The 13,342-nt window shown below is 41.9% G+C and overlaps 1 protein-coding gene across 1 annotated transcript; it reads right to left on the bottom strand.

The window, feature by feature from the left end:
- Positions 1-1,147: 1,147 nt before the first annotated feature.
- Positions 1,148-4,020, bottom strand: LOC123403899. Its single transcript, XM_045097810.1, has 3 exons — positions 2,813-4,020; positions 1,655-1,720; positions 1,148-1,583 (listed from the first exon to the last, which is right to left on the bottom strand). Exons 1-2 carry the CDS (start codon positions 3,897-3,899, stop codon positions 1,668-1,670), a joined length of 1,140 nt encoding a protein of 379 aa, XP_044953745.1. The 5' UTR covers positions 3,900-4,020; the 3' UTR covers positions 1,148-1,583; positions 1,655-1,667.
- Positions 4,021-13,342: the final 9,322 nt, after the last annotated feature.

The following is a 13,342-nucleotide window of genomic DNA, read 5'->3' as shown; positions in this document are numbered from 1 at the left end:
TTGGCCTCAACTTATCTGAGACTAGCTCTAGTTATGATAATTCCATCTCCGATGATGCATGATTCCGCGTCATAAATCTGGGTGAGTAATACTTACTTCCCTTGATAAGTACATGAATGACTTGCAACTTGGAGAGTATAAGTGTAACCTCATGCTACATTATTTGCTAACCTGCAGTTTGTAGATTTCGGAGCCTTGGGAAATCTTGCTGCCTCGCTGATATGGAGAGACGGAGTTGGAGTGATGGTGCAAAACTACATATCTTGTTGTCGGCTGAAGTCGTTCTGTCATTGTTTCATTTTGGTCTATGCTTCATGTTGGAACATCTATCTGTTTTATTTTGGTCTATGTTTCATGTTGGCACATCTATCTGTTTTATTTTGGTCAGTTGTATGAACTTAATCTGTGTCGTGTATGAGACTGATGTGCTGCTGCTAGTATGAACTCTAGCTATTATCTACTCCTCCGTTTTTACGGGCCTGTTTGGGACCGCTCTGCTTCATCAGTATGGACTACATACTTTAGAGTGCTTTTTAGAGATTCTAGTATGGATTACATACGGATGTATATAGACATCCTTTAGAGTGTAGATTTATTCATTTTGTTCCGTATATGGTCTCTAATGGAATCTCTAAAAAGACTTGTATTTAGGGCCTGATGCATTGTCTGGTTATTATCTCTGTCAACTTCAGTGTTACACATATTTGGGTGCATTATGTGGCCTGATGACTGTTCGGACACCGGCAAACCTTCCCTGGTTTGGTACCGGTATATGTGGATTTGGTATATTTAGGGTTGTTTTGATGAAGCGCGTTAGAGTTGCCCTAACAGCCGTATGCGCCTGACTAAGATGAGGATTTTGCTGATGGGACGGAAGGACCTGTGAGGAGCTCCGACTGTCCGTCCAGTACCATTCTCACATCAGAATGGGGTGCTGTTGCTGCGGCATATGAATGGGGTGCTGTTGGCTTTACACTTATATTTGTATTTGCACACCATAAACAGCACATCAGAGATTACATTACCATTTTCTGACTACCCAATAAATAAAACCATATAATAGATAAAACCGCAACTCCCATTGCTGCTATTGCTGGTCCAAAGGCTTGCTATGCAGTGATAGGTAGCATCAGGCAGGTAAGTGTAATCTAACATTCATCAGCCAAAATCAGATAAAAAAGTCAACACGTGCACACAATGGACATAAGCAAGAATAATCTCCCGACCTATTACAACACGAAACATAATCAAACGGAAACGGAGAGATGATGAACACACACATGACGTAAGCCAAGATCATTAGGCAGGCAAGCTTTCTTGGAAACCATAAAGCAAATGTAGCCCAAATGCTAATTAACCAAAGCAAGTGTGTATCTTCAACAAGCCAGTTGGCTAATTGTGCCAAGAATTTATATAACAGAGGGATGTTAGCAATGAAGGATTAATCCTACAATTCCACTTCCCAGTTGACCATGCATGCGGCATAGGGGGTTGATATCTCCGTGTGAAGCATACAAAATGGATGAACCCACAGCAAGAAGTCAATTCCTGCATCTTCCCAACCAGAATACAATTATAGGTACCTGTGGAGAAACCAATGCCATTAGCCAAACCATTTTGTACTACTAATCCATGGAAAAGGGTTCATATCTACCCAGACAATCGTCTTATGTACTGTGCAAAAGTTCAGCTCCATCATGTCCACCACCAATGCTCCTCCCTACAAGCATATAAGAAGTCAAACACCGAAACAACCAATGACATTCCGAAGTGGAATAATCCTACTGTCTAATATCGGTTGTACCAAGGTCATAAAGGATTCTAATGGCATATAAACGCTTTGGAAACAATTTCGTACTCGGAAGCATTCATGGGTCCTGATGCTCCAATCATCACTGAAGCCACTCTCTTAACTATGGAGTTCTCTGACATTACTTTTGTCCGCTGTGTCAGGGAAGGAAACTAGTAGCGAATAGTTTAACTAAGCATTGTTTTAGTTTAAATGTGTCAGAATTTTGGGACGGGGATGCCCCTCACTTTATTCTTCCTCGGATTGTAAATGACATGGCTATTATTTGAGGAATAAAGTTTGATTTGCTCAAAAAATAAAACCAATGGCATTCCTATGGGAAGCCAAATAGATACGAGAAGGCATCATTGAAGATATTTAGTTAAACTCGCATGTGAAACATCAGAAAAAATAACTAATGGCCTCTTCAGTTCAGAGGACCTTTGAAGGATTCTCCTAAAAAAAAAACTCATGCGAAGTTCGTAGGAATAGCAAGTTGGAATACATAGCCCCCTTCAACATGATCTACTTCACATGCAATTCCAAAGGAAAATCTACATTGAGTCCAACCTCTTGGAATTTATTTTTTTGTTTCGGACTTCGGATGACAAATACGGCACCCACCTAGCCCTTGAAAAATGGTCTTGGGTTTTTCCCTATGGCACAACCAAACGTCATCTATTACACATTTATGTGCTCTCTATTTCTATAGGATTGTTAGCAAGATCAGCAGAGATAGCAATATATTGTATTACACAAGTAAGCCTCCAAATGTACGTTTTGAGCAATGTATTTGATGTGTTAGTCGCATCACGTCAGTTTTCATGTATCACACAGTTTAATGATAATGAAAACTAACAATGTCAGAGTATTCGAAACAACACCATCCATCTCGAAATTAGGTACCACGAACAAATATTTTTCCAGTTCATAACCATTATATATAAAACACCGAGACACAAGCATCTGGACCAGACAACACAACATCACGACTTCATTATACGTTAAAGGCATGCTATTTACCTGCAGAATAGACACTTTCGAATTGATGATGATAAAAGGAGTTGGTAGTCTCGTAAAATTTCTTGAACTGCAATGACTCAAGCTGCAGCATGATGATACCATCACCACCTGTCGTGAGGAGAACCACATTATTGTACTCGGCAAGCCCTACTATCAGGGGTCGCACTCTCTCTTTCTCTGGATTCATGGAAAGTAGCTTGTCCAGTTCAATAGTTCTTCCCATCGCCCACGACGCAACGCCATGAGAATCAGTCTTTCTCTTCCATAATTGGGCGGTGAAGCCTAATATGGAGAGTAAACCCAGTCCACCACCCTCAGCCCGAATAGCCGCGAACTGGAGAAGATCCTCTTCAGACAGACACGCCGGTACTTGGATCACAGCTAGGGTCTGCCTCTCCAAATCAAACTCGAGAATTGCATCCGAACGACCGCCGAGACACCAGTAAAGGGAATTCCCAACCAGCAGAGACGACAAGCCCTTGAAATATCCTTCGAACTGAATCAGCGGTGAGATGAGACTACCCCAGACGCCTTTCTCCGACGAGTAAACGCAGGCGAGCAATGGCATATTTGTCTTGTCTTCTCCACCAACCCATACCAAGATCACCTGAAAGTGGCGGGCCTCGGCAGGGCGAAGCACCGCCCCGTGGACCGAGTTTGCGGCACCGACGAATCCTGGCGGGAAAGCAATGTGGTGCTGCTCGCCGGTGACGGGGTCCCAGACCAGGACCCGCTTCCGAGAATCGGGGGAGATGAGCACGAGGCCGTGGCGGCAGCCGAGGACCCAGGAGTGGCAGGTCTCGTTGAGCTGCAACGAGAAGCGCTCGGCGGGGATGCGGTCGGGGGAGTGCATGATGGGCGTGTAGGGGACGCATCGGTCGCCTTCCACGAAGCAGCCGAGGAGGGGAGGGCTGTGGCGGTGGTGCTCCCGGAAGCGGCGGAAAAACCCGATGTCGGAGACGAGGTGGCGCCAGCGCTTGCAGACGAGGGAGACGCGGGGTAGGGTGGATGGCAGCGCGGGGAGGCGGAGGAGGATCTCGGAGAGTAGGTTTTCGTCGTCGAGCGGCGCCGGCGCCGCCGGAGACATCTCGCCCTCCTTCCTCAGAGGTCGTGCGGTGCTGGACTGGAGGACGATGGGAGTTTGTGAGATTGAAAGCCCAATGGAATTGGAGGAAGCCCACGATAAGTAAAGTACACGGAACCGGCCTACCTCTTCTCAAAGAAAGAAAACATACACGGGCGACCCAAAAAGGGGAGCTCCTATAATAAGACGCTCTCTGCGAAAAACAGACACTGTTTCGCATAGAGTATCCCACCGGCGGGCCGTTTTTTCTTCACTACTGCTTCTATTTTCGGTAATACTCTGTTCTTTGGAAATTAAATAAGTTCCCAAAGATTAGCTGTACGGAATAGAAGCCCGGTTTATATGAACTGTGTACAGAATTTCGAACGTGGTTTTATTTTTGATACTTACCAACAAATTTAAAAGCTCTTAAATCTTGTGAGAACACGTTTTTTCAGGATCTCAAACATATTTACAAAAAAGGAACAAATTAGAAATATTTTGGAACGGGGACAGCTTTTGTATTTATGAACAAAATTTTAAAATGGAAATATTATATGAATTTCTGACGAATTATTTTATAAATGCAATTTATCTTTTCTAAACTTGGATTTCTGAATAATTTTACAAATACAAAATCATTTTTTCTAAATTCCAGAGAATTTTTTCAAATTCCAAAATATTTTTCAAATTCCGGAACATTTTTTGGAGAATCCTAAACATTTAGATAAAATTTCCAGAACATTTTATCAAATTCCGAGTTTACAGAACCTTCTAGTAGTTTCCCAAAACAAAAAAACCGGCTGGAACCTCTAAAAGATTCCCAAAACCGAAACGCTAGAGCAGTTTATATGGGCCGGCCTGTTGCGTCGCTGCTCGGTCGCTCGCCTGTGCGAAGCGCCGACTGCTTGACGCAACGAACGGCAAATAGGATATTCTCCTAAAAAGACCTACATAGAGTATTCCTAATCTACAAAACTAGACTAAAAAAATTTCCTAGATTTCCCTATTCGGGATTGTTAAATCTTAGTCGACTGAGATTTAGCCAAGTCTCGATCGATGCTATATTCATGAGATCACATATGGAGATACATGTATTTTTTTCTTTCTTCTTTATATTTTATATATCCTGTCATTTGACTTCGACTTGATTAAGTCCCAGCCGATTGAGATCTAGCCATACCTAACTCTGGCGGTGCAGGCTTGAGTCAAAATAAATCAGAAATCTTCACGTCGGATGATGAAAGATGAACTTGTGAGGTGATCTAGGGTCGCGAAAGATGGCGGAAACAACAAACAACGACAGGATACTGATGGCGAACAGTGCTTGTGATAGTGGTGAAGATAGTTCACTTCACAGGATCTGGAAGGGTCAGCAGGCTAGGGATCTTTAGGTTCATACACGAAAGACCTTGTGTCATGTTGGTCTGTTTAAAGCCATGCACAATGCTTGGGTCGCAACACAGGATGCCACGTTCAATAACATGAGATATACTCTCTCCCTTATGGTTTACAGGCTCAATTCAAAAATCTCACCAAACAGGTAAATGGTAAGTGGTGGAATACATTTTGTAGTTTACAAAAGTACTCAATTAATATGCTTGTTTTTCTTCAAAAAAATGTGTTTACCAATGCTTTAATTGCAATGCATGCATGTGTGGCCAATAAATAACCAAGACTTTTTACATGCATTTGCTAGTTTTATCTTAAGCCTCGCATGCGGCAATTTCATGCATCTTGAAATCTGAACATGTGATGAAAAACAATAAAAACGAGACTTATAACACAGACAAAATGCAAATTTTAAGATAATCCCTATAACCCAAAAATAAGGTATTAAATTATATAATATGCCCCTCGTCCAATTCCTTTGTCTTGGGATTGGAACAGAGTCATAGGTTGAGGTTCTGGAGCAGGGCCGACCCATAGGCCGGGGCAACGGGGCGCCCGCCCTGGGCCCCTGAGAGGTAGGGGCCCCGGCCTACGTAGTATATCACAATATACGTTTTGCGATATTTCTTTCTTAGATCCAGAAAAATAAGAGGAAAAAAAATAAGGCCCAAGACACTACCTAGTTAGCACGGACGGATCGAAAGAATCGGTCGCTAGTTAACTATTCTATCAATTACCTAAAAAATAAACTACGCTCATGGAGCACGCCATCGGTCTCCTCCCATCTCGTCTCCAGCCTCCGCCTCCTCCTCAAAATTCATCTATCCCAAAGAACAGCGCCCCAGCTCCCGTGCACTTCCAAATACGAGGAGCCGCTCCGTGCATCCATTTATAGAGACCAAAGGTGCTATTCCCTTCCCAGTCATTTCTCTTTGCATCCTCAACGTTCCCCACCAACTAGATTTATGAGGCATCACCGCATTAGAGATGTTCGTCTACCTCATTTATACCCTAATCGAGTACTACTCTTTTGATTTGTTGTCAAATAGTCCTGTGCTCCGCGTCTGATTGCTCCATCTGACATCTCTAATTCTTCTCTTCCTTGTTCCTACTCTTCTGTTGGCCTATTCTTAGAAGGTTACATGGATCCAGGGATGAGAAGGGGGCACGGGGAATAAGTGTCGAAGACTTCCACATTGGGAAGCTACACCAACAATTTGACATCAAGCCATATGCCGATATTCAGGTGCTTTTGTTCCCTGTATTGACTGTTTTTCTGCAATTGTATTGTGACATGTCTTCTAATTTTTTTTTATCAGTGAGAAAGGAAGTAAAAAAATATGCATTGAGAAAGAAAAGTTTGATGAAATAAATACTGATGTGGTTATTGATGACTTTTCTTCGAGAAGTGTTAGGAAAAACAACAAGACCTGATGTGATTTTAGTTCAAAGACCATTAATCTATGCTATGCTCTTGAAATACAATATATTCTGAGCTTTTCTTTGCCCACAAGAGCCCCATTTTGTTTTCTCGCTCAAGGGCCTGAAATATGTATGGACTGGTCCTGTTCTGGAGGAGTACAATAGTTTTACTAATGTGCGAGTAGAATACAAATTAGATAGAAACACACTGTAGGCAAGGATCATGGGAATACCAAATGAGGGAATGAAGAATACATAATCGGCTGATAAAGTGGGAAAGAAAGTAGGGATCCGCCATTTACCACCAAAATCAATCATGGGCACATTGATACGTCTCGAACATATTTACTTTTTCAAACAGTTTTACTACTATTTTGGACTATAATTTGCATGATTTGAATGAAACTAATCCAAAACTGACGCTCTTTTAAGCAAAACTATCATGGTGTTATTTTTGTGCAGAAATAGAACTTCTCGGAATTGGACAAAAAAATTGTGAATTATTTCTGAAATATATAATGAATTATGGAGCGAAGAACCACCAGAGGGAGGCTATCGGTGGGCTACAAGGGCGCGCCCTAATAGCTTGTGGGGCCCATGTGTCTCCCGCGATCCTAATTGCACTCCTATAAATTCACATATTCGAAGAAAAAATCATAGAAAAGGTTTTATCGCGTTTTATGAGATGGAGCCCTCCTGTTCTTCCTTGAGAGTGCTGATCTGGAGTCCGTTTGGGGCTTCAAAGAGGGGGAATCATTGTCATCTTCATCATCAACCCTTCTCCATCGACAATTTCATGATGCTCACCACTGTGAGTGAGTAATTCCTTCATAGGCTTGCTAGACGGTGGTTGGATTGGATGAGATTGATCATGTAATTGAGTTAATTTGTTAGGACTTGATCCCTAGTATCCTCTATGTTCTGAGATTGATGTTCCTATGACTTTGCTATGCTTAATGCTTGTCATTAGGGCCCGAGTAACATGATTTAAGATTTGAACCTAGTATACTTTCATAAATATAAGAGTGATTGGATCTTATCTTGTAAGTCGTATGAACCTATTACGTGTCTTGATCGACATTCCCAAGGTGACAATAATTGGAATTCTTTCAGGTGATTGCGTTGTTTGAGGAGTTCATGTGGTCATCATGTTTTAATGTTTTTGTTCCGATTCTCTATTAAAAGAAGACCTTAATATCCCTTAGTTTCCATTAGAACACCGTTGCCATGGGCTGGTAGGATAAAATATGTCATACAAGTTCATATCGCAAGCACTCATGACTATATACGGAATACATGTCTACATTATATTGATGAATTGGATCTAGTTCTATGTCGTTCTAGTGTGTAACTGCTACATGATTGATGTCATATAAATCATAATCAATCATCAATTCATGTGCCTATGCTTTACACCTACTGAATCTTGCTAAATTACTACTGCTATTGTTACTGTTACAGCTGCTACCAAGTTGCTATTGTCACAACTGCTACAGAATTACTAGTATCGCTGTCACTGTTACTACTACTATTTATCATGCTACTAAATCTTTGTTGCACAGAGATATCCCAGGTATGGTTGAATTGACAACTCAACTACTAAGGACGATAAATATCCTTTGGCTCCTTGTAGGATTGAAAGTATGTCTAGAGGGGGGTAATTAGACTACTTGGCAAGATAAAAACTTAGCCTTTTCTCAATTTTAGTTGTGTGTCAGTTTAAGCAAATATGACTAGTCAAGTTCACCCTACACATACACATCTAAGAGTATAGCAACGGAAAGTAAAGACATGCAAATGTAATGTAGATAGGGATGATGAAACTTGTGGGTCTGCCATGACTTGTGTGTATCGCTATTTTCGAGATTTGATGATATTTGTGTTGGATAATGATGATGATGGTATAAATAAAGAGACTACTTTATGTGTATGATGTGATGAAAATTATGCTACCCATGAAGACTATCGCGACCCCCTATACTTGTGGGTTATCACACATCAAACTATCTATGCACCTTAGGCTAGTCATAGTGGGAAAACTTAGACTAGTGTCATGCATATAACAATACTCTAAGTTACTACCTTCATAGTATAAAGTGTCATAGAAGTAGTGTCATACATGGTTGCATTTATTAGCTTGTAGACTCAACTTGTCTTGGAAAGCTCTATGTGATGGTAACATAATATGTTACTCTAAACACATCTTCGCTCATTAATTAGGTGATACAAGCAAACTTATCTTGGTATATGTTATGTTACTAGCTAAGTTACTCCCACTATGACTAGCCTTAGAGCTCATGTGCATATCAAGCTGGAAAATGCGCTCATGCGGTGTGTGCCGATCATGCGTAAGGACATAAAGAAGTACCTAGTGAAATATGAGAAACTATCAGAATTTTTGTGACTTTTGTGTCATGTTGTCACCGTTCTGGAGATGGAATACATAAAGCAAAAGAATGTGAATGGGCAAGCTTCCTGTTGGTTAGTTATGGTACTTATGATGCTATAGGCCCCTCTGGGAGGGGAGGTCCTCGTGGTGGAAGTTTTGCTAATCGGGAGGTGGCTTTGGAAGGAGGAAATTGCATAAACCACCCACTTTTGATGCTAGTGTTGCACAAAACACCTACTTTACAAGATTGTTGCAGAAAACACCACATATTTGTGTAATTCATTGCAGGTAGGTCTAATCCTCCATTTAAATTTATTGATATGGTTTCTCACATGTGGGTCCAGTTTGTAAGAGCACCAGTGACAAAAAACGGCCACATCAGCACCCAACTGGAACTGTCAATATCTCACAATCCTTTGCTCGAGTTGAGATAATTTTTCCACAATATTAGGAATGAATTTATGATTTATTGGAGTGTTTTCTCATTTACCCGAAAAAACACCCCGCGAAGTGGCCGCCCATGATGGATCCCAGCTCTCCTTCGTCGTCGGGTAAGCTTGTGTCCACCCCCACCCAACTTCCCTCCCAACCCCTAGCTTTGCTTGTTAGTTAGGTATTCTTCTCCCCTTTAAACCCTATGTTTTTAGGCGGAAATTTTGTCCTCGATCGACATTTATTTTTTAGGAACCTAATATTTTTGTTCATTTGTATAATAACATGAAACAATAAAAAAATGTATATATCACATGTTATTCCCCTACCTCACCCCCTTGGGCCGGGTCTGTATTAGAGATATTTCCACACACTGTAAGGAACAAAAATATAGTTCTAGATTTCATGTATGGACAATCCGTCCTATCAACAAACCTAAAAACCAAGGTTTCATGGTCTTTTCTTTGGTCTATATGCGTAAATCAAGGGTTTAAAAATGGATGTAGGCCCTTTGTTAGTAAATATCTCATCTCCACTCGAAGGGTTTAAGAATGGATGCAGGATTTTTATTGATCATTTTTTTGTTCAGAAGTTGACATTTAAAAAAAACAAAAATAGTCTAGTAAATCATAAATGTTCTCACTAATATTCTGGGTAATATTCAGCTCAATTGAAGAAAAGGATTGTGAGATATTGACAGTTCTAGTTGGTTGTTGATGTTGTCATTTTTTAATCACCCGTAAACTTACAAACTTGACCCACTTGTGAGGTGTCATGTGAACACACCTAAATGGTGAATTAGATCTAGCTGCAATTATTTATCCCAACATTTCGAGTTTTGTGCAACATACATGTAAAGCAGCTGTTTTGTGCAACACTAGCATCAAAAGTAGGTAGTTTTGCAATTTCCTCCTTTGGAAGGGGTAGAGGAAGTAATATCGGTGAGCCCAATGAGAATGAGGCGACATAGATGGATGATGGGACCGATGGAAGGACAGGGGCAGGAGGATAAATAGTACCAGGTGCATGAAAAAGCCTGGCAAAATTGACAAAATTGACACCTAGACGAAACAAATACACAAACTCGATTTCATTCAAAAAAATCCACTCAGCTAACCCTTTTGTGTGGCGCCCAACAGTCAGGCGTCATACTACATTGTGTGATGCGTTAGGCAAAGGCGCCACACCCCCGGCCACGTTGGCGCCCCCTGGCGGTCCGCCCCACCCCCCAGCAGTGTTGCGCCCAGCCTTTAGGCGCCACACGGCCATTTACCAGACCCATGGGCCGGCCTCCCCCACCCCCTCCTCATTCACCTCCATCAACCAGAACAGAGAGAGGCCCCCCTCGAGTTCCCCTCTCCCCCTTCCTCAAATCCCTTTCCAAATCAAGCAGATCTAAAGGTTTTGTCCGGAGATTTAGACCCCAATTCCTCCCTTAAGGTAATCTCCCCCGATCCCCTTCCTCTCATAGAAAAAAAATCTCATTTGCTCACTTTTTTGCAAATTTGAGCAAACCCTAGTTTTTCATGAAATTTGGGATGTGTATGATTTTGTTGCACTTGTTTGTATGTTAGGATTAGGGTTCTTTGTATGTAATATTGATGGTTGTGTTGGGGTTAAGGGTATGATGGGGTTAGGATTAGGGTTGTTTGGATGTTAGGATTAGGGTTCTTATGATTATGCAAATTTTGTAGTATTTGGATGATTGCTTATACAAAATATTTTATGTTGTGTTGTTTAGGGATGGTAAGAACATGTGTTTATGTTCATCACGTGGACAAGGATGCCTTTTTAAAAGAAAATATTGACCCGGACCCGGATGAGCTTGACATGGTGTTTGAGTGTTGTCCTAGCTATGCCAAGTTGTTGGAACAAGTTCGAAAGGATTTGAATTGGATGAACCCAAGGGCTGTTGTTGAGTTTGATGGTAGGCATAATGTGGGATTTGGAATGCACATTCATTGGAAGACCATGCGTGTCAACCCCGAGCAACGTTGGCTTGCATACAAGTAGAAGGTCGCCGAATCACTAGACTAGGTTCTAGAGTTATTTGCCATAAAAAAAGTTGATGGTAACTTGCACTTGGATTTGAACCGGGTTGCCTCTCCCATTGTTGATGGTAGTCCTCCACGCATCAACGAAGAGGCCAACATTAAAGCTCTTTTGTCCCAACAATCGAGGCCAACATTGACCGAGGATTCAAAGATCCAACATGAACCATTGCAAGAGGAGAATAATGAGCATGATGATGATGAGAATGATGATCTTGTTCTCCATGACAACAACCTTGATGATTTGGAAAAATATTATTTGCAAGATACAATGGACCATTCCATTCCTTACTCACGTGGCTATGTATCGGAGTCGGACGATGACGGTCCCGGTGAAGGAGTTGATGAGGAAGGGTTCATGGAAAAGGAGGCTGAAGCTTTCACAAATGTGTTAGGGTGGGATCACCGGACACCATTGTTCGAGGATCTTAGTCTTGCGGATGAAGCCGTGGCTGACGGAGGCGAATGCATATTCTTTGGAGTTAGGCCAACTTCTCATCGGGACAAACACGGGAAGAAAATTATTTTGCCCGGGTCAAAGTTTGAAACATTCCTGGAACTGAAGATGTGGTTGGATGACTATTCGGTTACGCATTATCGTCCACACAAAGTTGTTCATTCAAACGTGAAGGTGCGTTACATGGTTACATGTGAGGATTCAGGATGTCCATGGATTGTCGGTGCAAAACCATGGAAAGGAGGGACCGAATGGAACTTTGTGAATTGTATGCCTCACCTGTGCCGAGGCAAGTGGGTTGATGACGAGCTTTTGTCCCAAAACCACACACAACTCACCTCCAACTTCATCTACTCACAGGAATACTCATTTGAATAATCATCTACTCATATAAGAATACTCATCTAACAATTTAAATACTCATCTAGCAATTATAAAATCAAAAAATATTATAAATTATGAATCCTAAATACTCATCTACGAATCCTAAATACTCATCTCCTCATTTAGGAATCCTAAATCACACCTAACTCCTCATATAAATTTCGAATCCAAGCAAAACATGGCTCTCATCCTAACTTATACAAATCTAAAAAATGTGCAATATTTTTTGGATAGAAAGATGGGAAATGGAGGAGAGTACCTTCTAGAACGATTTGGGTATAAATCCACGGAAGAAATCCACAGATCTGGTGGATTTTGAAGAGGGGATTGCGAGGAGGAGAAGAGGCGGCAGCCACCGGTCTGTGGAAGAAGAAGAACGAGTGGAACTGGGGGTGGGGGAGGGCCGGCCCGCGGGTGGATATCTCAACTGTGTGGCGCCTAAGGGCTCGACGCCACACATCGCAAGTGCAACGCCTCCGGCTTAAACGTCACACTACTGGGGGTGGGGTCGGACCGCCACGGGGCGCCAGCGTGGCCGGGTGTGTGTCCCCTTTGCCTAAGGCATCACACAATGTAGTGTGGCCCCTGGCTTTCACGCGCCACACAAAAAGGCTAGTTGAGTGATTTTTTTTCAATCGAAGTTCAGTTTATGAAATACTTTCATCCTTGGGTCAATTGTGTCCATTTTGCCAAAAATCCTAGTAGGGGAGGATGGCAAGAAAAATTCTTTTGGAGCTCGGCCTCCATGGTGGCCTTTAAATTTGAAATCCAAAATTCATAAAATTTCATATTTTTATATTTCAAAAAATTCTGAAAAAATACAGAGATAAGTGAGGACGTAACACATACACTAGTGGAAAACGGGCCTTTGGCAGGGACCCTTTAGTCCCGGCCTGCCTCTGGGCCGGGACTAAAGGCCCGGCCACGTCGCCCCAATTCT

The sequence above is a fragment of the Hordeum vulgare genome, chromosome 6H, assembly GCF_904849725.1.
Source record: "Hordeum vulgare subsp. vulgare chromosome 6H, MorexV3_pseudomolecules_assembly, whole genome shotgun sequence".
NCBI classification, from domain to species: domain Eukaryota; kingdom Viridiplantae; phylum Streptophyta; class Magnoliopsida; order Poales; family Poaceae; genus Hordeum; species Hordeum vulgare.
This window is presented reverse-complemented; position numbering and strand designations above follow the sequence as displayed.